Consider the following 25,523-nt stretch of genomic DNA (forward strand, 5'->3'; position numbering starts at 1 on the left):
ATATTTAAATAATATTTGTGTAAATTCTAAATAACCTTGAGATCCATGCAACAAAGTCCTGGTATTCCAAAAATAAAAATTAAATTTATTATTTTTATTGTGTATATATATATTAAAAAAAAACCCAACATTAACAGCATTTGCATACTCGTGATTGGTACTGGGAAATAAAATATGATGATGATCTTGATTAACTCATCAAAATGGGGTGATGAAACCCGAGACAAAATTTCACATAATTTACTGATAAGATAAATGATTGAGCACGTGTTAGGCTGTAACATATCGCATTCCTGTACAATACATTAATCCATTCTATTGCCATGAATCTTTATGCTATTTTACGACAACATTTTTTCTAGTCTTAACTACAAAATCCCTTTCAGAGCAGATGGTGAACATATCATAGGTCTTTCACCCTGATTCTTCAAAACGTAGAGCGTGCAAAGAGCTAAACCTGCGACTCTCCAGGCAAAGCTGCAATTTCCGACAACTCCTTGGCTCTTGGCATGGTTGTAAGAAACCTGATATAGAGCCATGGCCTCCTCAAAGATTTCCTCATCTCTTCGTTTGCTCAAATTAAATTCCGCAGCTTCATATAAGAACTATATAAGATGATGATAAGTCAGCGAAGCTGGAAGCAAGAGGCAGCACCGGGACTATTTCAACAGGAAAGGATTAACAAGAAATAATATGCTGACCTCCTTGTATTTTCTTATGACTTCATTAGCCTTGTCGTTGCTCTCTTCACCAGCCTTTAGAGCATTGCGCATCTCCTTCCTGTATTGACCGTAGAGTTCCTTCCACTTCACAAGGTACAGCTCGTGAACTTCATCGTCAAAGCAAGGGAGTTTCCAAACATCTAACAGATTGAAAAAGCATCAGTAAAACTCAATTTAATGATAATATTTGTAAATGCTAAAAAAGAAAAAATCTTCAAATATTTTTCATGTCCTGAGAAATTTAACCACCACATGAGGTTCATAGCTTCAATCTTTAGATTCATAAAACCCTCACCATTTGATGACAGATCCATGTCTTCATATGCTTTCACTTTATCATAAATTTTTCCCAATATGGAAGTAGATCGATAGGTTTTCTTTTCGTTTTTTCCCATAAAATGTGGGAACAGCTCTGCCTTCAAGCCTTCTGGAACTTCAATCTGTTTAAAAGTAGGAAAGAGTCTTATTGATTTCAAAATATTAATAAATTACTTCAAATTGAATATCATCAAAGAAACCACCCCAAACTAGATTCCTCAAGAATAATGCAAATTAGAACATCTTTATCCATACACATAATCACCAAGAACATAAACTTTGTGACTTCTACACATCAAATCCCTTCAAATGGCTGAGTATTTGGTAATCTTCATTTTATTTGCTCATTTGAAGAATAGCCATTCTGCATATATTCAGTGCTTTTTATTCCTCAACTACCGAAAAAAATTTATAGTAATTTTTCTGATTTACATCAAAGGAAAAGAAACAATCAAATGTGCTAAAATGTGCAGCGTTAAGATTTGTCCATCTCCTTTGAGTACTGCCAAGTGCCAGCCAGTAAGGAAAACCACATCTAGCGATTAGTTTCATTCCAGCAAGGTAGCCCCCCCTGGTCATGATAACTAAACAGTAGACGAGAAGAGCTTGATATACAGAGGCTAAAAGATCCCTAAAAATTGCAGAAAGCAGATCTCAAACATTATTCTCAAGTGCAGGCAGGGACTTTGATTTGTCAACCTATTCCATGAACTTCAAGTGTCCTCAAAGTGTGGAAATATATTCAGAAGGATATAAATAATAGCTACCTAGTGCGGAACTAGAATGAAACACATAAATTTGGCACTGGTTAAAAAAGAAACTAAGTTTAGCTAATTATAAGAAATTGAGCTGTAATTTTATTTGTTTACAAGTCACTCACTTTCAAATGTAAATTTCCGTACGTACGTTTCCACTGCATTAACTATCACAAGTATACTTAATTTAACCAAATATCAATGTTTGGTCCAATATTTGTAGAGCTCAAGTGTTCAGATGAAAAAACAAAAGTCTTCAAAAACTCATCAACCATCTTTAATGCCACAACCCTCAATGCCATGTGCAGATTCCAGAGAATGACTATGCAATTGGAACTAAATAATATTTTAAAGCACATGAAATTGGTAAAGCTGATCTTCATATTATATCAAGAAGCAGAAACTTAGAAGTTCAAAATGCTTGCAGATAAGGCATCAGGGAATTCAATCTTCTTTGCCATGTTCACAAAAATACTGGGACAAGTGATCATCTTAAAGTAAATATAACCCATAATTCATTTCATCCAGTTCCGAAGAAATAAGAAAACTAACCCTTCTTCCACCTTTCTTTGGAGCATCTAGAGCATCATAGTATATATCAATCAACAGATTGATATTTTCTTTCATACAAACTATCTCTTCTGCACAATCATTTCCCAATGTTAGAAGCCGGTCCATCATTGCCAGCCAGCTATCCGCTGCCACCCCTACAGTGGAACTGAAAGTAGCCAAAAGCTTTGAAGCATTGAACTTAGTGATGAAGCTACATAACTAAAACAGATTAAATGCCTTCATATTTCATACAAGTTTAGATCAAAAGGATCGATGCCATAGAAATGACAGTTTTACGCTGGCTGTAAACCTACCCCAACCCTACTCTTTTATCCAGGCTTAGGACCGGGTACTCTAACCTAAGCTAGCATAGTAGATTTTCATCTTTCATACAAGTATGAAAACAAATTTTCAAACCCCAGAGCAAGAAATGTTTGAGACTTGGACCTCTTCAAAAGGGTAAACAACCCATATAACTCAAGAAATAAGGTACAATTTCAACATTACATCACTAATGTGATTTTCTATCAATAAATAAATTCATATATTGAGATTAGCGGGCACAAGTGTAGCATCCTAGTTCAATAAAAAAAATTGTTTTTTCCAATCAACACTAAAAACGAGAGAGACATGTGATGGACAAAAATGAAGCATTGTGGCTGGCTGGTTGCAAAAGATTATCATATTATGCAATCAATTGTTTACCTTGGCTGAAACCTGTTCCTCAAAAATAGTTTGAAAAGCTCAACCTCCAACTCCTCATCAGAGAATTCACTTGGTTTTCTGTTAGGCACATTAGGGGTTGAAGTAGAAGGTGTCCAAGGTTCCGTTTGTTTAAAGGTTTCCAGAAGCTGTAGAGATAACAGAGTGCAAATGATTAATTTTGGAAACTATACATATTCCACTCAATTAGGAACAGAACTTAAAAATTTATTTACACAAGACTGAACTTTCAAAGACATACAAACAGTTCTCAGTTGATCACTGGTATGAAATAAAACTCAAGCACATGAAATGACATACACATGAAGGAGTCTCAAAGAGATGCACCTTAAGGAGTGAAGGAAAATATACGTAAAGAGGTTCCATCATCAGTAAACACGGTAGCATTAACAAATTAAAAGCAACAGTTTCTAGAGGTTTTATTTGCCAGGTGCCAGTAGGTTATCACTATAAAAGCAGTGATTGTTTGTCACTTTAACAGACACTAGCTATAATTATTCCTCAGAGACACTAGAAAAAAGTTAAAATGAAGTGGAAACAAAATTTTCATTTAAAAAAGCTGTCTATGTCATAGTTGTTTCAATAGAAAATTGAGAGAATAGTCAAGAAAAAATGCTCTAAATCTTTTTTTCTGTTTGCATATCATTTTAACTTTATACTTAAATAATATTCTCAAAAATTCTTCTACTCATTAACTAATTGAAAAAAAGAAATTTTATTATATTTATATAATAAAAAAACAACATTAATCAAATATGAAAGGGCCTAACAACAAAATAATCCTAGCATATCACATCTTTGTTCTTCATTTGTGAGACAATTGAAACTGAGAAAGCATCTTAGATGAGTTTTCCAAATTTGGTAACATGAAAAAGAGATCCTATCAATAGCCTCAGTTTCAGATACTGAATAGGTCCTGAAGGTTTGACGTCACTTGAAAGAGATGAGAGAATAAACTACCAACTCGTTTTTTGAAAGCACTACCTGAATATGAGATGAATACCCAAATGGGGGTAATAAGATGTTCCAGAATAAAGGAATAACTAAACTTACACAAATAAATGGAAATGAGAGAATGGCTGAAGAACCTGACTCCTAAAAACATCTCCCAAACACACAAAGCAATTTTTTTTTTGTTTTCCTCCTAAATGGAATAAAATAAATAAGCAAAAGGGATATTCTTCCAATACGCTTAGTTTCATCTAGAGACCAAAAAAATAGCACTAACCTGAGGATTTCTTGACACAAAAAACATGTCACCATCAAAATCACCACCTGACATCTCATCTGCCAAAGACCGTGGTCCTTTGCATGGGAAAAATATAGCATACTTAGCATTTCCAACAAAATCTTCCAACTCCCTTACATATGTAGCCTTTAAAATATGTATATCTCCAAAATGTAAACCTGGATTCCGATAGATTAATACCTCCCCTGAAATCTGTCCACAATCTCTGCATGTTTTCCATCAAGAAAGAAAGCATCCCATAATTACATTGATAACTTCAATCCAAAATTGCAACTATGGGGGTGTGTGTAGGGGTAAACTATGCACATACATAATAGTCAGGCATAGAACAAATCTTGCGACTTTCAAATCCGGTTTGTTAAATGCTAATGAGTATGTATATATTTGTCACATTAATAGTAAAGAAACATGCCAATAACAAACATACAGTATTATGCAAACTTCATCACTCTCCAAGAGTCCAGTTGGATCGGCTGTCCCCATCAAATAATATGATTCAGGCACAGGTATTTTTCCTCCTTTCAGACTCTTCTTTTCTTCCTTCATCAGTATTGACAAACGACATTGCAAATATGGTTCTTCTAGCGGAATCCCACAGCCAATCATTGTTGCCACAATGTTATCATCCATATCCCCATAATTAAGTGCAACTGATCAGTGCAAAGAAAAACTTTTGTTACAGTTACTTAATAGGAGTTGGAAACATTGAGAATAAAAAATAAATTAACACACAAATATAGATAAATAAATCAATGAATGACCAACTCAATGGAGGAACACCAGAATTGTCATTATAAACCACCTCCTGGGAAGATTAAAATAAGTCGTAAGAGAGTAAAATCCATGAAAATAAAATAAAGATAATAAAGCATAAAAATCCTTCCTGAAATGGTCAGGCAAGGATCCACAAAGAAATAGCAAAATAGAAGAAGTTGATGTATAATCAATGGCATTGCTGACCAGCTTAATCTTCAAAGAAGAAACCAGAATCAGAATGAAGACCTAAAACAAACACTTCTTATCAAGGAAACTACCTCGTAGAGCTGCATTTTTGTTTGAGAGAATGCCATGGGCATCTTCCAGAGCATTATTCACTATTCCCATAAAAAACTCTTCTGGAACACCACCATAGCTAAGAAGTGCAATTAAATTCTTTGAAAGGAACGTTTTCTTTGGTCGAGAGCTGCAAGATGGAAAGTAAGAATGTCACCACATTTTTCTTTCATTGGATAAATCATAGTTACTGGCAAAAAAGGCAGAGCATTGAGTTCTCTATATCAGTAAGTTTATTTATCAAGATACATCACAATGCTTCCAAGCCAGTCCAACTTGCTGGCAGCTTCTTTCAAACATAACTGCAAAAACTCATGCCCAACTACTGAACAGAATATCAAGTTTTGTAACTTACAATAAAAAAATTTGTATTATTATGGGTACTTCTGTTGTTCAGTTAGAAACCAAAACATAACATCAACTGAGAGAACATACAAGCAGGAAATAAAAAAGAACAAAAATCATAACTACCTGGTTCCAACTATCTCCAATGAATTTTTTGAAAAAGTACTTGATAGTTTTGGATCCGTCTCAACCTTAATCATAGAAGGCCTTATGTGCAGAGTTTGATGAGTAAGCTATAAAATACATGGAAATAATAATCAGATATCAAAAACACAAACAAGATCAAGAAAGAAATTAGCTAGATAGGAACCAGGTTATCCACAAACTCTGGCCGGGACCATCAATAACCACCAGTTATTGGATTTCAAAACTTTCTTCTTGAAGTAATGTGAATGATTTATTAATATGTCATGTCATAACAGAAAAATCTGGCATAAAGGTCCACCAATCTCAATTCAAAGGTCATATCAACCCAAACTACATTGCTGATGCAGATATTGTTGTATGCAATTTAGATCAGAAATGGAGGCAATAGTGGTGAGAGAGGATAATTTTGAGGCAGAAAATTGAAGTAGATCAAAGCATTCAAAAGGGGAGTGTGAATATAAATTGCATAATATTCAACTTTGCAATCATCATGTTCACAAGGTCATCAGTTTAGCTTCGTACCCCTCCAGCCTCAAAGAAAATTGTTCCATTCTGACAGTGACGGAACCATAATTGTTAGTTATTCAACCAAACATTTATTGTCCCAAAGTAGATAAATAGATAGGATGTGATTTCATATGATGTACTTTTCTTTTAGAAACTTCTAGTCATTTGGACAGCTTCAGTTCACCTGCATATAGATTGTTTGGTTCAATTCCCTCTCCAACCCTAATAATCTTACATCAAAAGCCCTTACTTCACTGAAACAAGAGAAATTACAATCACTCCTATGCATCAAACTAAAGATCCAATAATCTTCAAAGTTTTAGAAACCTCATATGATTCAGAGATAGTACATCAACAGTATCAACATGTGAAAATTCTCTAAAATTTTAAAATCATCATTGTACCAGACTGGCTTCAATGAACCTTAAATATGGACAAAAAAAGTAATGTTCGGATCCTCTCGCGTTCCTAAGGGAATATAACCAATCATGTTCCAAATGTCACCATTAATTTTGAATTTAATGACTAGATTTGGTGAAGCAAAAAATATAATAATCATTTTAACATGCATTAAAATAATGCCCATTCATTTTGAATTTAATAGTTTAGATCTCTCGAACATCAAAACATGATGCAAAAGAACGCGAGAGGACATCAATCCAAAAAATCAACTCATTATTATTTCAATGGAATACAAAATTCCAAAACTATACCTTCTTATTCACAAGGAAAGTTCCCTTGACAGCTCTACCATTATTGAAGAGACGAAACTGGATCAGCAAAGGCTTGAAAAAAGAAATGAAAAGATAATTGATTCCAAGTCCTCAAATAAACAATAGAATTTTAAAACCACAGAAACTAGCAATGACTGAGATGCACATACTGGATCCCCATTGCGACATTCTGGATATTGCTCCATGACTTCATTATGAACATTTAATCTCTAGCAGTGAAGGGGAAAAAACAAATGAGCCAAAACATGAAAAGTTCTGTTTATCCAAAAACAAAAAAAAAAACATCAACATATGGATGGAAGAAAGCAGCAAAGAGGTAAAACATTGCCTCCATAAATTATATACTCATAAAAGAATCAGTATCAGTTCTAGGGAAAGGAAAGAAAAACATATGGGATAAATCATAAGTAAACATAATGCTATAAATCTGAGGAATGAGATCGAGCATACACATCATAAAAGGAAAATAGTGAACAAACATGTTAACATCTAAATTATTTAACCAACCCCCCTCTAGGGAGCTCCTACATGGTAGAAGCAATGAGATAGTTTTTATTCTCGATTATTCAGCGATTACTAATAATAATGTGAAAGTTCCACTGGTTACCCTTGTGTTGGAAGAAGTGTTCTTCGACAATGCCATGGATACCAGTGCGTGCATGCAACAAAAGGGTCAGGAAAAGGAAATTTTCAATGACTGGAAACATGCTTCAATGAAAAATAGTTTGTGGAAAACATAAAGAGAAGATATTCATTTATTTTGACTCACCCATTTTCTTTCTATTTCTTTTCCTAGAGTTAGAATTTTGATTATCAATGGATCATTGTCAAACTTAAAGTGGGTGGTTACCATACACAAAACAAAACATTAAATTAAAAAAGCTAAAGTATGATCATCAAACATCTATGTTCATATACCTGTCCTTTAAATAGAATTTACTTAACATATTGCACAATGAAATCAAGCTCTTAACCACAAACCTCAATATTGGAAGCTCGGAGGCAAGTTCCTTTGAATTGATTCTTTGGGCATTTCAAAGCCAAATCATGCGATATAAACCCAGTTCCATCTGTATGTATAAGAGGTTTCCCATCTGTACCGTAAACAACATTACCATCTTTATCCTGCAACAACAGAAACATAAAAAAGAACAGCAAATTGATTAGACAAACAGGCAATAATCTGTGTATGTCCACACATACCTAGCAAATAACAAGCCATGTTTTGAAAAAAAAGAAAAAAAATCAACATATAAATCGCACCCGGCATGGTTCATCAGCTATTGTCTTGATATCTACACAGGATAAATCAACTTCCAGATTCATGGTCTTTGACAAAATCAGCGAAAACCTGAGTCTCTTCAAAGAATGTTAATCTCAAATTGCTAACAGGGCATGTTTAAATATGGTTCTCAAATATGGGAGGGCAGATCATAGTGTCACCAACCTAGCCATATAGTTCGACAAACTAGACAAATTGTCCACATGCATAAAAACAGATCTAGCTTGACGGATTGTTTTCCCGCTCAAAATATTATCTTGATTATCAATCGATGCAACAGACTCCATGCGGACAAAAAAACACTTGACAGGAGAAGTGGTTGGGTCTTTCTTTTTTTCTTCTTTGCCTCCATCTTTAAACACTGGTCAACAACGGTCAACAACCAATGTCAGTTAAACAAAATGATTATCCTAGAAGGATTCAAAAACTAACAAAAGATGTTCAGAAGACCATGTACGACACAATATCACCTGCCACAGTACCGTGACACATATAAGTGACAGCTTTTGCCCAAATATCCACTTTTAGCAACTATGATACAAATGGTTGTAATACTTAATTTCATTACAAAACAAGTGAAACTAACCAATTTTGCAATGGATCTGAGAGCATGGATCGAAAACAATCTTTTTTTCTTAAAGATGAGTTTGTATAAGACTCCATTAGCTATCTATTAAAGAGGCCCAATGACAAACAGTTCTTGAAATGCACGGTACAGATCATACTGAGATGATGAGCTAATGCCTTATCATTGAAGGAAAGAAACACGAAAGGAAAAATATTTGACTTGCACTGGTATCTCGTTACACCGAAAGGACTTGGAGTATAACAACATAGGAAAGTAAAAGTTTGTTTATAGTGATTTTGACAATTATCTATTTAAATGCATTGTACAAAGTTAATTCTCCCACACAAGGAACAAATATCCTATGGTAGTTATCTTAAACTTACGCTAATAAGTGTATAATGTATGTTATTAATATAGAATGCACATCGTCTCAAAAAGGGTCATCCAAAAGTCAATATTCATCAAACAAGAAGCAATCTATAGACTAACCAAAAAAGCGGTAACAACGCAAACCAACATGAATCCCTTCTCCAAGAACCTTGTTGTACTTGGAAAAATAATCATCCAGAGACCTGCTCCCTGAATCTCTATCATCTTTTACCTCCCCAAACTTTACCATCAAGATATTGTCATCTCCCAAGGTCCTTTGCAGGACATTTCTCAGCTTGGAGAGGTAAGGTCCCTGAAATAAATTTAATGAATATGACAATGCTAACCCAAAAATTGTGTCTTCTTTCAGTAAAAACACATCAGTAGTTTCTCTCAGTAATCAATAAGCAACAGTAGGATATCACAATAAATAACATAATTGTTTTCGAACCCTTGGAAAGGAGCATTTCATGTTATCAACATCTGGAATAAAAGAATTGATACAGGTCTAACTACGAGCGAATTTCATAGAATTGATAACACAAATTAACCATGATAATACAAGCATAAAGTTGAAAGGAAAAAAAGCATCCAAAATCAAAATTTCCAGCATAGAAAAGATTTGGTCATGAATCACCAGCAGTTTTTTTTTTTTTCTTTTTTTTCAGGAGAGTAAAACAATTGATGGTTCTCTTTATCATGTATGCATAAGCATGTGATTAAGGAGAAATTCAAACCTTGAACCTATAACTTCCATCCGGATCCACATGACAGTGATAGATGTGTGTTTTCCCAGAATCCCAATCAAGATACTGCAGTATAGCAACAAATAATAAAAAAAAAAAAACAGTGGATTATAATCAGTTACAATTCTAGATAAGCAATTTACACGTACACATTCACTACATACCCGCGACTCCAGCACGCAAATCATTCAAATTTCAAAATTAAACAAATTAAAGAGCATAAAACCCAGATAGTTTTATAACATATTTACCTTGACACGATCTTCTTCCTTTATATAATCTCTCCTACATCCAAAAGCTTCCCAAATTTTTGACTCAAATGTTCTCATTGGCAAATCCTTATACCCCCTAATTTGATCAACGGATACCACCTCTTCCAAATTTTTTCTGTAGATATTTTGAGAATATATTAAGCCTTATCAACCAAGCAGCTAGCAAAACACAAGAAACCACAAAGCAAAGCTTACCCTCCAAGGTAACTTAGGATAAGGAAGGCTTTTCTAAACTCAAGCTCTCCCAAAGCCACCAAATGTTGACTGGTTGTAGACTCATTTCCTCTCTGTCTCTGTGAATCCATGGTTGATGAACCTTCAAGCTTCAATGAAATGGGAGATTGAGCACCAGAATCACCTATATTATTGCCCCCACGGAAGGAAAAACAAAAAAAAAAATCAACCCAGAACCTGAATTGCATCTTTGACCTTCACAGACAAAAAAGTTTTCTAAACAGTGATGATTAGAATTTCGAAATGAAAAAAAAAAAAAAAGTAGATTACTTTGAGAATTCATCAGTAAACGGGTGGTTGTAATGGGGCTCCGATTCTGGGGTTGTTGAGGAGATGGGGAGAGGGAGGAGTGTATGTTGGGGGAAGAAGAAGAAGCATTGATATTAGGAGAGAACTGTTTGGCCAAGTGCAGAACGAAACCGTCAAAACTTTTTCTAATCTCTTGACCAGAAATTCTCCAGAGAATATTTAAAGCAACTTCTTCCCCTAACGAAGCCAGTGTCAACCTCGTATTGGTTTCTAGCGGCCTTCGATTCTGCTCCCTACAGATTTTGGCTATCAGTTCCTCCACTACACAAGGCAGTGGCACTATTTTATCATTATTTATCTCTGCCATGGGATTCTTCTCTACTGATCTACTGAAGAAGGGCAGTGGCAGTGCGAAATGCTATTTGAAACTTTGAGCGAGAGTTGCTGGATTTGGTAAGTGAGTTTCTTAGATTTTTGTTTTTTATGGTTGGAAATGATATTCGTGTTATTTATGTGGGCCATCACACATGACCCGCCTGTGTGGGAAGACCCACTGGAGTTCAAGCCAGAGAGCTTCATAGAAGCTGATGTGGATGTCAGAGGTGGTGATCTGAAATGTAACGTGCTAAATTGAAACGTTAAGGCATATACCAAACGTTACCTAAAATAGTTTTGGTTTCGGATCAAAAGGCAATCCAAAAAGACACCAACTTTGATGCTTAGGCTTTATTTGTTTATTTGTTTTTTGAAAATTGATTTTTGAAAAAATATTTTTTAAACTTTTTTATATTTGTTTATTATTATAAAAATTGATCAATAAAAAATACTTTATAGTCAAAGAAAAATTTAGCTGGAAAGTGTTTTCCTTTTATTTTAAGCGGAAAACACTTTTTAGAAATTGTGAAAAATTTAAAAATGTCATATTATTTGCTGATTATATCAAATTTGATCCTCAAACTTTTAATTGCTATATATATTTTGTTTTAAATATTTGTTTTTTAATTTCATCCTTTAAAATTTAATTTTTATATTAATTTTGGTCCTTATTTTTATAATTGTTATTTGCTTTTTCCCTTATCATTTTTTAATTGAAATTTTTTATTTATCAAATTTGGTCCTTATTTTTTTTATTGTTACTTATTTTATTTGAAATAATTTATAAAATGTTAATTATTATTATTTTAATTTCTTCTTCTTTTAATTTTTTTATTTTTTAGATTTGATTTTTATTATTTTGATTATTATTTATTTTATTTGAGATAATTTATGAAATTATATTTTTTTTTCCAATTTCATTCTCATTCAACTTTTTAATTTGTAAGATTTGTTTCTCATTATTTTAATAAACTTGAAAAAAATAAAACATTAATAAGTTATTTTCCAACTCATTTTCCATGACATAACCAAATACTGGAAAGTGTTTTCCAACTTAATTTTTATTACACTACCAAACATCAAAAAATAATTTACTTTCTCGGAATTCACTTTTCAAAAAAAATTATTTTCCAGCAAACAAACAGAAGCTTAATTAAATAAAATTTTATACCATTTTTGCTTTATTCTTTTAAAGAATTCCAGTACCTTTAATTTTTATTAATATTTTTTCTGTATATAGTTAATTGTTTGATGTTGTCTTTTATAAGATTTCTTTTTATAAAGAATTTTAATACCTTTATTTTTATTCTGATATAGTTAATTATTTTAACTTGTATTTTATTTTTTATAATTAGCCTGGGTTTTAATGTTTTCAGGATTTTAATGCCCTTCTTGTTTTATTTTTTTCTATTGGATTTTAATTACTCTTTTTATACCCTTTTCAATAATTTTATTTTATTTTTGCTTTTTGCTTTTTGCTTTTTTTTCCTAAGGTAATTATTAATAGTTGTGTTTTCCCCCCTATAATTAGCTAAAATTCAAAGAATACTTTTTTTATTCCTTAAGGATTTTAACTTTCTTTTTTATACATAACAGTTGCATTTTATTTTATTTTATAAATAACCCATTCTATTCGTCTTCTTAAAAATTTTTAGTGTTTTGTTTAGATATGCTATAAATTTTAAAATAAAAAATAATATTATTTTAATATATTTATAAATAACAAATATTTAAAAAAACAGCGCTATTCTAATACAAAACGAATCTTAATATGGTCACCTGAAACTTGCTAGAATTATAATAATCATCAATAATTGTTTACCTGTATTTCGAATCTGTTCATCTTTCTGTTTTTGGCATTATAATTCATTATTTAAATGGCGAACAAATCATTATTTTTGAGATCATCTTAACCCCGTTTGTTTGCAGGAAAGTAGTTTCTTTTTGGAAAGTGAATTCCGGGAAAGTGAATTCCGGAAAAGTATTTTCCGATGTTTGGTAGTATAATGGAAAATGAACTGGAAAACACTTTCCAGTGTTTGGTTATGTTATAGAAAATGAACTGGAAAATAATTTATTAATGAATTAATTTTTTTTTAAATTTATCTAATATATAAAAAATATTTAATATAAATATTTAATCACTTACAATAAAAGAATAAAATCTAAAAAGTATAATGATGAATTTTTTTATTATATCTTATATTTATATATAGCTTATTTTATAAAATATAACTATATATGTTATATAATATTATAGAGATATAACCTTATGAAATTTTTCATAAATAAAACGTATTAATTTTTTTTTTCAATTTTAAAAACTTAAAATATTTTTTTTTTCATATTAAGAAAGCTAAATTAGTTTATGGTTTTAAGATTTTTTTTTAACTAAGTAAGAGTTAGATATTTGGGTTTTTTGGTATGAAGATTTTTTAAAAAGATAAATAAATACAAAAATATTTTGATAGATTTTTTTGGATAAAGATTGCTTTTTTTTTTATGGGTATAGATAATTAATTAAAAATTAAATTTTATAATTTTTTTAAATAAAATATTTTTATTTAATATCATAAATTTAAAAAATTAACTCGTCACGGATAGTATATCACTACTACTCTTTCTTAATTACAGCAACAAAATTAAGACCTTATTCTGTAATTTCATTACATTCCAAAAATCAAGATTCCAGCCAAGACCCACCATTACAAGCTACTTCTTCTTCAAGCCAGGAACTCAAGAAAGAAAAGCAAGGAACAATCAGAGAATCCAAGAGGAGAAAAAGCTGCCCTACAGCACTCGACAGGATTGAGGAATTCACTCCACCGAACTTTTCCTTCACTTTTGACACCCAATTCAGCACCCATTCTCAAGAATTCACACCCAAATTCGGATCTTTCAACTTGGTGCCATCAACCAAAGAAAGATTGGATGATATTGTTCTCTGTTTTCATCAGAGCTCAGAAAACAAAAAAGGCCATCAAGAAGATAAGCAGCAGGTAGGGGTTAGTAAAGAAAGAGTGGTCGGTGTTAGCACATTGAGGAGGTCCATTGATGGGATTAGAGAGAAGAAATGAGAGAGTAGAGAATAATTTGGGATTTATATTTTAGGACAGTGCACGTTTTGTTAATAAAGAGAAAGGAAAGTGTTTTCCTTAGAATAAGGAAAGGAAAACACTTTCCTGTCTTACAGCCTTTTGTTTTTCTTTGATCAGAATTAAGTTTTTTTTGATCAATTTTCTTTATGTTTACCAAACATAGAAAAGTAGGGAAAATGGTTTCCAGGAATTCATTTTCCTGGAAACAAACAAGGCATTAAGTGATACACAATTCATGTCAAGAACATATAAAATATGAGATCACAATAGAGAAAATCATTAAAATAATTAAGGTTATAAAATAATATATATATATATATATATATATATATATATATTGATTGTTTTTAATTTAAATATTGTAGATTTAACTATTGTTATTACATCATGAAATAAATAATATTTTATATAAAATATTTTTTATTATTCAATTAAACTATCTACAATTTCATCACGTATGAAATACATCCGACAATACTACAGTTTTCTTGGTTTTTTAAGAGCGCAACAACTTCAGGTTAAATATAATCAGGAAAAAAATTGGGATTGCGATCAAATTCTGCAAATACTACGTCATCAAGCGATCTCCGTCTAATTTATGTAGTGTCGTTGAATAATGTTAAACACTAGTTTTTCGAATAAAATAAAATTAAAAAATAAAAAATAATTTTTTTATTTCACTGGGTCGGGCCCGGTTTAATGCATTTTGCGCTTTGAACCAGACCCGGTCCGGTCAGAAAAGTGGAGGCATGCTCCACTGTTAACTGAACAGTGTAGCATGGTTGAACTTCTCATCCGCACAAGAAGCAACACCTTGCTGCTTTCCTTCTCCCTGCGTTTCGCACGCAATTTACCGTGGGATCTATGAACAGTAAACTGCTTTTTTTCCTTAACCAAGCATGTTGCATCTGCGTTTTAAGTAAAACGCAGACGCAACCGCCTAAACAAACGCTTTCTAAGATTTCAGCAAAAAGGAAAAGGGAGACTATGGGTGTAGTGTCGGGGACCCGGGGTGTAGAGGGGGGGGGGGAGTCAGCAAATTTTGTAATTTTTGTCGAACTCGTGAAATCGATCCGATTTTAACAACCATAATACCACCTATAAAATATAAATTCTAAAATATAAGCAAATGAGAGCAATTTTGTAATTTACCCAAGAAAATGTCACTTTCTTTAAAATTACAAAAAGATTGTTTAAGAATGTGGTAAATGTTGTTTTTTAAAGTGTTTTTTTGTTTGGAAATACATTAAAATAATATATTTTTTTTATTTTTTAAAAATCATTTTTAATATCAGCACATCAAAATGATCTGAAATCATAAAAAATATATTAATTTAAAACAAAAAATAAAAAAAAATTATTTCTTTTCAAAAACACTTTTAAAACATAAAATAAACATATTCTAAATTTGAGAGTGTTGTTTATTAAAATGTTTTTTGCTTTGAAATGTATTAAAATAATATATTTTTAGTTTTTAAGAATTATTTTTAATATTAGTACATCCAAATTATCTGAAAACACCATAAAATATTAATTTAAAAAAAATTAAAATTTTTCAAAAATATTTTTAGAACAAAAAAAGAAACATACTCTATTTTATCTATAGATATGGCCCCTTGCACAGTTGATCTATTTTTTAGGGTCTATTTATGAGTGTGGTTGCGGTTGCTTTTATTCAGAAATGCATCAAAATAATGTTTTTTTATTTTTTAAAAATTATTTTTAATATTAGCACATTGAAATGATCTGAAAATATTAAAAAAAATTAATTTAAAATAAAATATATATATATATATATTTTTTTAAAATTATTTTTGAAACGCAAGAATGAATATAATCTGCTGAGTTTGGTTGCTGACCAAATTAATCAAAAAATAAATATAAGATGTAACGAAAGATTCTTGAAAAAAATAAATAAAAAATTACAAGGAGCGTGAGACGACACTTTCACATGTATCCGTACAATTAAGTCTCCACGTTGATGTTACAATATAAAGAATATTTACACCAATCAATGAAGAAAAATCTAAAAAGTATTTTATACGCAACAATCACATTTTGAAATGAATTAAGTACGATTGTCTTAACAAGCTCCCCTCAAGCACTTGATGGAAACCTTTGGCTGGATTCTGTACGGCGAATGTAAAGGATTTGTTTTTGTTTTTTTTTTAATGGAAGTTGTGTTATATTATTAATTAATGATAACGGTGGAGATTATATCTGTAGGTTGGGGTTAGTAAAAGAATCGAATAATTGATTAAATTAAAAAAATTGAACTAAAAGAAACTAAATTAAATGATTTAAAAAATAATAATAAAATTCTGGTTTGGTTTGGTTTCGGTTTCCAAAGTTTGAAACCAATTGAACTGAACCAAACCAAACCGATTCAACTAGACCAACACTTAAAAAAAATATAAATAGGATGTTTTTTCTAACCCTAACCTAAATTGGCATTCCCTAAAAACAAAACCAGCCACCCCCTCCCTTAGCTCTCTCTGTATCTCTCTTCTCCATTTACTCTCTGCATCTCTCCTAATTGATTTTCCTTTATGCTCCACAATTGTTAAGCTCATGCTCCATGCTCATTCTATCAAAGGTGCGCAACACCCCTCTTCACTTTTGCTTTTAATTGTTTTATTCCTCGTATCAAAGACACACCTCTCTTTACTTTTGCTTTTAATTTTTTTATCCATCTTCTTTCTATTTCTCATATAATCCTGTAATTATTGTATAATTTTCCATGCATATGTAACCAAAGAAGATTATTATGTTGAACCAGTAAAATCATAAAATTATAAGGAACTTTTTTCATAACTTTAATCCACGTGTTCATTAATTTGTTCAACAACTCTGAAATATAATGTAGAGGAGCACCAAAGGCTATCAAATATAAATAAAGAGTTGCAACATCAAAGTTCATCACAACAATGATTTCCTTTTGATAACTTTAATCCACGTGTTCATTAATTGATTAAGCAAAATACAAAAATAGAAATGGAGGATAAAAGCATCTTTTGAATTGAAAAAATAAAATTCTAATATAAAAGTATAAAATTCTAATATAAAAGTGTTATCCCATCCTATTGAATATCATTCAAATGTATCCCTAGAAAATCTCCAATGCAAACCATAGGTTTTGGATCTTAAACCTAGCAAACTCTACAACATCCAAGAAAGTTTTGTAGGCATCAACAGGGCATCATACACAGATTGAATCTTTATGTCATTGAAAAGTAAATGGATAAAATTTCCAAGTTGCTTAACCCCATGCCTCATAAAGATTTAGAATAAACTTACTATTAGTACGTTTCATGTTCCTGTAGAACTTACTACCACATCGGCATGGGAATACCTCCAAAGGTTGATCAGTATCATCAAAATCAATACCACTTACAGCCACATCTGCCATCAATTCTTAAGAGTACAAAATGCTTGCACATGTGATATAAATTTTAAAATTGAAGAGCAAAGGGTAAGTAATTTCATGATTGAGGTTTCAAAACTTGGTACATTGATATACATTTCAAAAAAATTCATCACACAAGGTATTAAGAGCAATACATAGTAAGTCTGTGTAGATACTTCTTAAAAAGAAAATGGTGCAAACATGAAAAACACAAACAATGAGAACAGCTCAGCCAAAACAAAAGGAATCAATTTGAATAAAACTACCTCCGCCCTTTTTTCTCATCACCAAGTTGAGAGCAAAGTTATGCAACAAGCTTTTCATCTGTGTTGCTGCATGCATAAACATTGATGAGAATCAATCATATATCAAGCAACAGATGGCAAAAGAAAAATCAATTACTTACCTTCGAAACCTCAAAATATAAGATACCAATGGATCCCAGTAAACAAAAACAAATAACAGGTGTTGCGTAATAGAATCAAAATGGTTTTGCACTTTTTGGTATTATGGGCATGAAGTGCATGATTCAGAAATATACCCATAAAGGAAAGATAAAGTTCTCACTGGAAACTGAGGAAAAGTAACAAAATTGGTATAATGGGCATGAATCGCATGACTCCCCGGCTCCCCCCTAATTAGTTTCCCAACTAAGAAAACTAATTCAGAAGCTCCATATACAAAAAAAAAAAAAACCTTAAGGCTACAGATCACTTACCAGTAAGTAGATTGTACAAAAATGGAATCTGGAAATTGGTAAATGGTAAGTTACGGAGAGATGGAAATTGGAGAGATAGAACACTGGATCTGGATGGTAAGTTACTTAAATGTTGCAAAGATGGTTTGTTTTGAATTTGGAAATTGAAAGTTTGGATTTTAGAACACTAGAACTGGAAGTTGAGAAAGAGAAGCGGCTGGCGCTAGGAAGCAATGGTGGCTACGGTAGTAGAGATGAAGACAGTAGAAAGGGAGTGATGTCCATGGAATGAAGGGAGTTCTTGTGCAAAAATTCATGGGTAAGTAGGTGGCTGTGAAGATTAGAATACGATAACGGTTCTGTCTTGGTTATAAGACTCGTTACCAAGTCTTTGAACTCACCACGAAGGCCACGAAACACACATAGATTGAAGTCTTCAAGGGATATGGGGCGACCAACAACAACCAATTCGTCAAATAATGATTTGGCTTGCTGCATGTTTATATTAACCAATGAGACACCTTATCCAAGATCTTGAAAGGAACCATGAAGTTGCATGATGCGAGAATTAGACGGAGATGCAAAAGTTTTCTCAAGAGTGTGCCAAACACATTGCGGGGTATGATAATCTACCATGAGATGCAACACATCCATAGAGAAAGAGGAGAGTAATGCACTCAAAATAAGTTTATCATGTTGTTTTCAACGAAGAAAAGAAAAGCTGATTGTAAAGGAAGAACCAGCAGAACTGTCAAAAATATGAGATGGAGGACACAACACTGAGTTGTCAACGAAGTGAAAAACACCTTGACCAAGGAGATAGGTTTTCATATGCATTTGCCAACAAAGATAATTTATGTTTGTAAGTTTCAACGAAACAACTTAGTGGGTGTTTGATAGAGCAACGATAGTTAGAGTTTGTGTTCCCATAATATGCAGAGGAATGACAGAAACTTGCGAGGAGGAGTCATTGATGTGTTCTGCAAGTGAAGGTTGCTATTGTGGAGGAAGGACACCATCGGCAGCAGCTTGTAGATGGCTAGCTGAGCTGCACCACCGGCAGTGAGGGAGAATTCTGCGACAGTAACAGCAGAGTCCATTTAGGAGAGGAAGAGAAAAGGTCAGCTGCAAGGGGGAGAGGGAGAGAAGAGTTTTGATGACAGAAGGTTCTGATACCAAGTTGAGAATAATTAGGAGATTTAAACTATTAGTTAGCCAACCTTTTCCACACACACACACACACACACACACACACACACACACAAGGACGGAGGGGTATACAAGGCTAAGGTGGGCTGTAGCCCAGGTAAGAAAATAAATCATGGTGATAGGCTGGGTTACTGAGCCACCTCTACCTCTGATATGTTTTGAGTAGCTCGGCAGCATATTGTTCCATCTTAACAGACTCATGGCAATAGGTTGGGTTGCTAAGCCAACTCCACCTCTAATATGTTTTGAGTAGCCCAGCAGCACAGTGTAACAACCCTTCCTTTTTTTCAACAACATCATCTAATTTCTCTTCTTTCACCCTTCCCTTCTAGTGAGACTTCTATTTTTGCAGCACCATCCTTTCGTGCACGTTCCAGGTCTTAATATTTTTTTCTGCAACTTCTCTAGTCATTTGGCCCTTGCTTGTACTGGTACGATGGAGGTTTTGGATGTCGGGGGGGGTTAGGTGCTGGAAGTTGAGGTGAAATTTGGAAAGAAACTGATAGAGAATTTTTTTCATCGCCGATTTCAAGTGAAAAATTCTCTATAAAACTGTTATTAATTATTTTTACTTAAATTGATTAAGTGTTTATGATATATATGTTAATTGGTTTTTGATATATTGCATATTTTTTCTTAAATTATTAGACAAGAAATTATTGAAAAATAAACTTTAACATCCCTTAAATTATTTCAGAGTTTATTGTAGTATAATTATTTTTATTATATGTTATTTTTATTGTCTTTCAACTAAGCCATTTCTTAATGAAGGTAAGAACATTTTTATCAATCAACCTTTTAATTGCTCGCTAATGATGACTGTTTTTGTTTTTAATTATCAATACAATGTCCAAATATCTTTGTAGATATGAATAGTCTAGATAAAAAAAAATATTGTCTTCTTGAAAAAGATAGAGAACTCCTACTTGTGAACTTGAAAATTGATTTAATTATATCTTATTTTTTACCAACTAATAAAGCATTGCTTCGAACTTTGAGAGATTTTGGATTTAATTTTCTCCTTGCATATGTGCAATCTGTTTGCACACAATATGAGATTGACATACCATAGATGAATGCTTCATATAAAAAGACTACAGGTCATTTGTGTCAATAAAAAAAATCAGTGACAGTTTACCAACATTATTATTATGATATATTTAATTCAACAATAGATTTTTAGTTGGAATAATTAAATTCTAGATTAAGTGATGAGACAGTGAAACTCCTTGTACTTAGCTCTGCTTTAGAACCTAAGGATAACTTTAAATCATTTAAAGTTGATGCTATTTGCTAGCTTGCTAAGAAATTTTATCTTGAAGATTTCAATGAACAGGAGATTTATTATTTGAGATCTCAGATAGAGTATTATTAGATTGTTGTGATTCATCATAAGAGCTTTTAGAATATGTCTACCATTTCTGAATTATGTCGAGAATTAGTTGAAATAAATAAGTCGCGGCACTATCATTTAATTGACAAGTTGATTCATCTTATTTTGACTTTGTCTATTTTCGTTGCCACTACAAAGCGAGCATTTTCAGTAATAAAACATGTTAAAACTGTGTTTCGCAATTAAATGGAAGATGAATTTTTAGCATATTTTATGATGATTTACATTGAATGAGAGCTTGCTGAAGATATGGATTCGGATTTGATTATAAATGAATTTTATTCCACAAAAAATGGAAGGGTGCAACTTCGATAATGAATTTATTTTTATTTTTATTTTCAATTTTATATACTTTAAATTCAAATTCAAATTTTATTGTTAACTTGACAAATTTATATATATAAATTAATAATTGATCTTGAAAAATAATTTATGTATATTTGCTTGATAGCCCAGGGCAGAAAAAATTCCTGACTAAGTAGAGCAATATACAATAATAATAATAATAATAATAATAATAATACAATATAATAATATATCTATAATATTTCTTATATAGTTACATTTTTAAATACTCCTAAATACCCGTGGTATTCTGTAATGGATGTAAGACAACGCATTTAAGACTCAACTGGGATAGTTGAAAACGAACCAGGTCTCCGAGTAAAAAACGACTTTCGCTGGACGTACACATGTTTGTCAGAGCGTAGAAGAACCAAAGATTCGTCAACAATGGCCGTACGATCTCATCAGAACACTCCACATGAAATTATCACTGGTGCTGCTGCCATTATCTGTGCTGAAAACAACCTAGGTTTAAGGCCTAGAAAGCATGCAAACGCCCGGTAGCATACGACGTCGGTTTACGTCAGGGTTAAGAGGGTGACAGAGACCAGCTGAGCTCAGGGACCAAGAAGGAACAATACCACGTGAAAATAGCAATTATTTGCTGTCTGGTCATGAATGATATATCTCTCTCTCATGCATGCTTTCGTGTTGAAATCAAACAAAAAATTTGCATGCAATATCTGTCGGATTTTGCACAGGTTCAGATTGAGAAGAGGAGTAATTGTCGCCCTTCGTAGTTATAGCGACGTTGACACACGTTGTGATTTCGAATCCTGATAATTGTAAACCAGCTAGACAGTGAGTTTGATACAGTTATATAATTTGTCAATTATTTTATATAAAACTATAATTTTATGTTTTTTTAGATATGTTTTATAAATAAAAAAATACATTTTTGTTTAATTTATAAATTAAAAAAATTATTATTAATCTTAATAATTTATCAATCATACTCACAAATGATTCTGGCTCTCTTATAACTAGATAAAAATCTTCTCCAAACAAATTACATGAATGTCCTAATAAATACATTTGTGGTGAGGGGTATAAGTCTAGACCGAGATTTATTTTATTTTATTCAGTGAAACTTAATACTAATACTTACTTTCTGAATATATAACACATCTAATTTAAAAGGCAGAAACATAAGAACTTAATCACATAAGAACTTAATACTAATGCTTGGTCAAATATTTAACAATTCTATGAAAACTGGACTCCATCGTCATTCATCAACTCAGTTACCCCTTGACTCTAGTGAAGAGTTAACGTCAAAATGAGGAAGAATTTCTTAGTCTAGGGCTTCATGTCACTGAAGGGGAAAAAAGTCTTGCGCTGGGAGTTCAAAAGGCAAACATCCAAAATATGACTTTCTTCCTAGCTACAAACGTGTTAAGAAGGAAAATAAACTTGAAAAGTTCGACTCTTGTTTGGAAATGTTGGCATCTTCTTGAAGTGCTCGAGCTGAAAGAGATTTAGCTAGAGCAAAGAAATGCTCAATCAAACTACAAGCCCTTTGTCCGATCCATATTAAATTGATAAGTTTAAAGATGCTGATCGGAGAAGAATTTTATGAAAACATCGTGTACTACTAGGAGGAGGTCTTGGCTTAAGAGCTTAGAATAAACTTATTAATTTTTAATGTTTAAGTTACTTGTTTGGAATGTTAATTATATTAAGTTTGTTTTTGAAATATTTTATTTTTGTGTTTGATATGTAAGTATGGAATTTAACTTATCATGTGTTAATTTTCTTGTTTAGACTATTTACATTAAGTTTATATTTGAAATATCTTACTTTTCTTGTTAATTTATTTGGGATTTAATTGACCTGTTGAGTTATATCCCTTGCTTCTATCTAAAGATGTATAAAAATGGAACAACTTACTGAAGACATGACTAGGCCTTTTGCATCATTTGTTTTTGTATTTAGAATTGTATTTATGTATTTTTAAAAGTATGTTTGACTTGAAAATATATTAAATTATTTTTTATAGTATTTTTAATGATTTTGATGTGTTGATATAAAAAATAAAAAAAACATAAAAAAATTATTTTGAAGTATTATCAAGTAAAAAACACTTTAATAATACCAAACACTTAATTGATTAAACTTACGTAGATGATACTTTTAAGTGCTTTCAAACCTAAGATTGGATTTCTAAATTTAAATTTTCAACAAAATTAGAAAGGTTGATATCCTCGTCATATTTGATAACGAAATAAAAATTAAATATGAATGCGATAATCCCATGAAAGTTAAAAAAATAATCTAAATACCAATTCCCAACAAATGAAATATGGAAGAGCGAAATTGAAAAAAAAATCAAATTACAAAAAATGACTTGAGTTCACCTAAGTTATCTTGCTAAATATATGACCTAGTTGTGAGACAAGGATAACTATGTAGAAATAAAATTGAATAAAACAACAAAACTCAAATCTCAAACAACCTAATATTGAAAGGCGAAAATAAAAAAAAATCAATTTAAAAAAAAACAACAAAAAAAACCCTAGTAAACCCGGGTTACCCTTCTAAGCCCATGAACTAGGATTCGAGATCAAGTTAACCCCATTGACAGGAAAGGAAATAAAATCATGAGGCCCAACCCCCAACTAACTCAATATTAAAGGATAAAATTGATTTTGTTTTTAAAAAAAACCTAAAAAAACTGAAGTTATCTCGGGTAATCTTCGAAACTTGTAATCCAAGTCACGAGGTCAAGACTAGCTCATAGAAGGCAAGCCTAAAAATATCATGAAGCCAAACCTCCTATAAACAAAATGTTAAGGGGTGAAATTAAAAATAAAATTAATAAAAAATAATAAAAAAAACTAAGAATAAGGATCAAATTCGATAAAGAAATAAATAGAAAAAAATATTAAGGGATGAAATAAAAAAATAAATTAAACAAAATAATAAAAAAATAAATAGCAATTAAAAGAATGAGCACCGAATTTAAAATAAAATTTAAAAGAAATCAAATGTTAAGGGATAAAATTAAAAAAAACACTCAAAAGAATGAAAACCAAAATTAATATAAAAATAAAAGAAACAAATGCTAAGGGATAAAATTGAAAAAAAAATCAATTAAAAAATAACAATTAACAGAATAATAATTAAATTTAATATAAAAATTTAAAATGATCAAATTTTAAGGAAAAAAAAACCTCAAAGAAATTTTTTTTAAAAAAATAAATAATAATTAAAAAAAAGTAAAAACTACACGTGATATAAAAATAAATAACAGGATATCTTTTAAACTTTTGAGGATAACACGATTCCGGAAAATATATAAAAAAAAAACGAGAAAAAAAAAGAAGGTATCAGAGCCCCGCCACCGTACACCCACCCCATTACTTGGAAAAGTGCAACATGACGCTTCCAAAGTTTTATTATTATTATTATTATTATTATTATTATTGTTATAAGGATGCATATGTTATTTTACTGTGCAATTTTATATGAAAATACAAAAAACCCTCTACAGCAGCCTTATAATTTCTTGCTTATACATTAAGGTCATTTTAGTTTGCAACAGAGACAATTTCACCTTCAATCATTAGTTTTTTGAAGGCCAAGATAGTAAAAACACTATTTCCACCCCCTAGTGCAATCTCCAGGGAATAGTTTTTTAACCACCCCTTTCTTCGTTTTTTAATTCAAAAGAAGAAGAAGAAGTAGTGAGGGGGTTCTTGTCCGAAAGGGCGTGGGATAGAAATGTTGTCAAACCTCATATCTAAGAAACAACAACGAGTTGAGATGGCCGAGTTGGTCTAAGGCGCCAGATTAAGGTTCTGGTCCGAAAGGGCGTGGGTTCAAATCCCACTCTCAACAAATCCAATTTTTTTAATATTATACTTGCAAGTCTTAGCCCTTATGTTCAGTTTCCTAATTTATGATAACCAACACCTAACAACGGCTTCTTTTTTTAATTTCTGAAACTTTAATAATATAATAAAATGGTCACTGCAATTGCTTCTCTGTCATCAAATACTACTGCATCAACATACACTGCCTTTCATTAATCTCGCCATCGCCACAGGCTGCTGCAAATAAGAGCTTCTGCTGCACCTGGTGTTGGCCTCAAGTCCATTGAATCTGCACTTGCTAAGGTCCTCATATATAGATTTTCTATTTTTTTTCTTGAGAAATATTCAACAATGGACTGT

At 31.7% G+C, this 25,523-nt stretch overlaps 1 protein-coding gene and 1 non-coding gene across 4 annotated transcripts; one reads left to right on the plus strand and one right to left on the minus strand.

Moving 5' to 3' along the window:
• Positions 1–229: 229 nt before the first annotated feature.
• LOC18100983 (probable RNA-dependent RNA polymerase 5) lies at positions 230–11,310 on the minus strand. 3 transcript variants are annotated; one of them, XM_024605912.2, is made up of 20 exons: positions 10,847–11,306; positions 10,538–10,700; positions 10,322–10,457; positions 10,062–10,136; positions 9,445–9,637; positions 8,553–8,748; positions 8,369–8,456; positions 8,087–8,230; positions 7,255–7,314; positions 7,085–7,156; positions 5,844–5,950; positions 5,354–5,502; positions 4,747–4,969; positions 4,478–4,524; positions 4,299–4,375; positions 3,053–3,198; positions 2,348–2,513; positions 1,018–1,162; positions 702–862; positions 230–605 (listed from the first exon to the last, which is right to left on the minus strand). In XM_024605912.2, the coding sequence occupies exons 1-20, from the start codon at positions 11,190–11,192 to the stop codon at positions 369–371; spliced, it is 2,931 nt and encodes a 976-aa protein (XP_024461680.1). In that variant the 5' UTR covers positions 11,193–11,306; the 3' UTR covers positions 230–368. The 3 variants fall into 3 exon arrangements, with proteins under 3 accessions (XP_024461680.1, XP_006380469.2, XP_024461681.1); XM_006380407.3 differs by having other exon boundaries at positions 4,299–4,524; positions 10,847–11,305; XM_024605913.2 differs by lacking the exons at positions 230–605; positions 702–862 and having other exon boundaries at positions 2,348–2,436; positions 4,299–4,524; positions 10,847–11,310.
• Positions 11,311–25,107: 13,797 nt separating this feature from the next.
• On the plus strand, positions 25,108–25,188 carry TRNAL-AAG (transfer RNA leucine (anticodon AAG)). The gene has a single exon. It is a non-coding gene; the product is annotated as a tRNA-Leu (tRNA).
• The last annotated feature ends 335 nt before the right edge of the window (positions 25,189–25,523 follow it).

This window comes from Populus trichocarpa, chromosome 7 (assembly GCF_000002775.5).
Source record: "Populus trichocarpa isolate Nisqually-1 chromosome 7, P.trichocarpa_v4.1, whole genome shotgun sequence".
NCBI lineage: Eukaryota > Viridiplantae > Streptophyta > Magnoliopsida > Malpighiales > Salicaceae > Populus > Populus trichocarpa.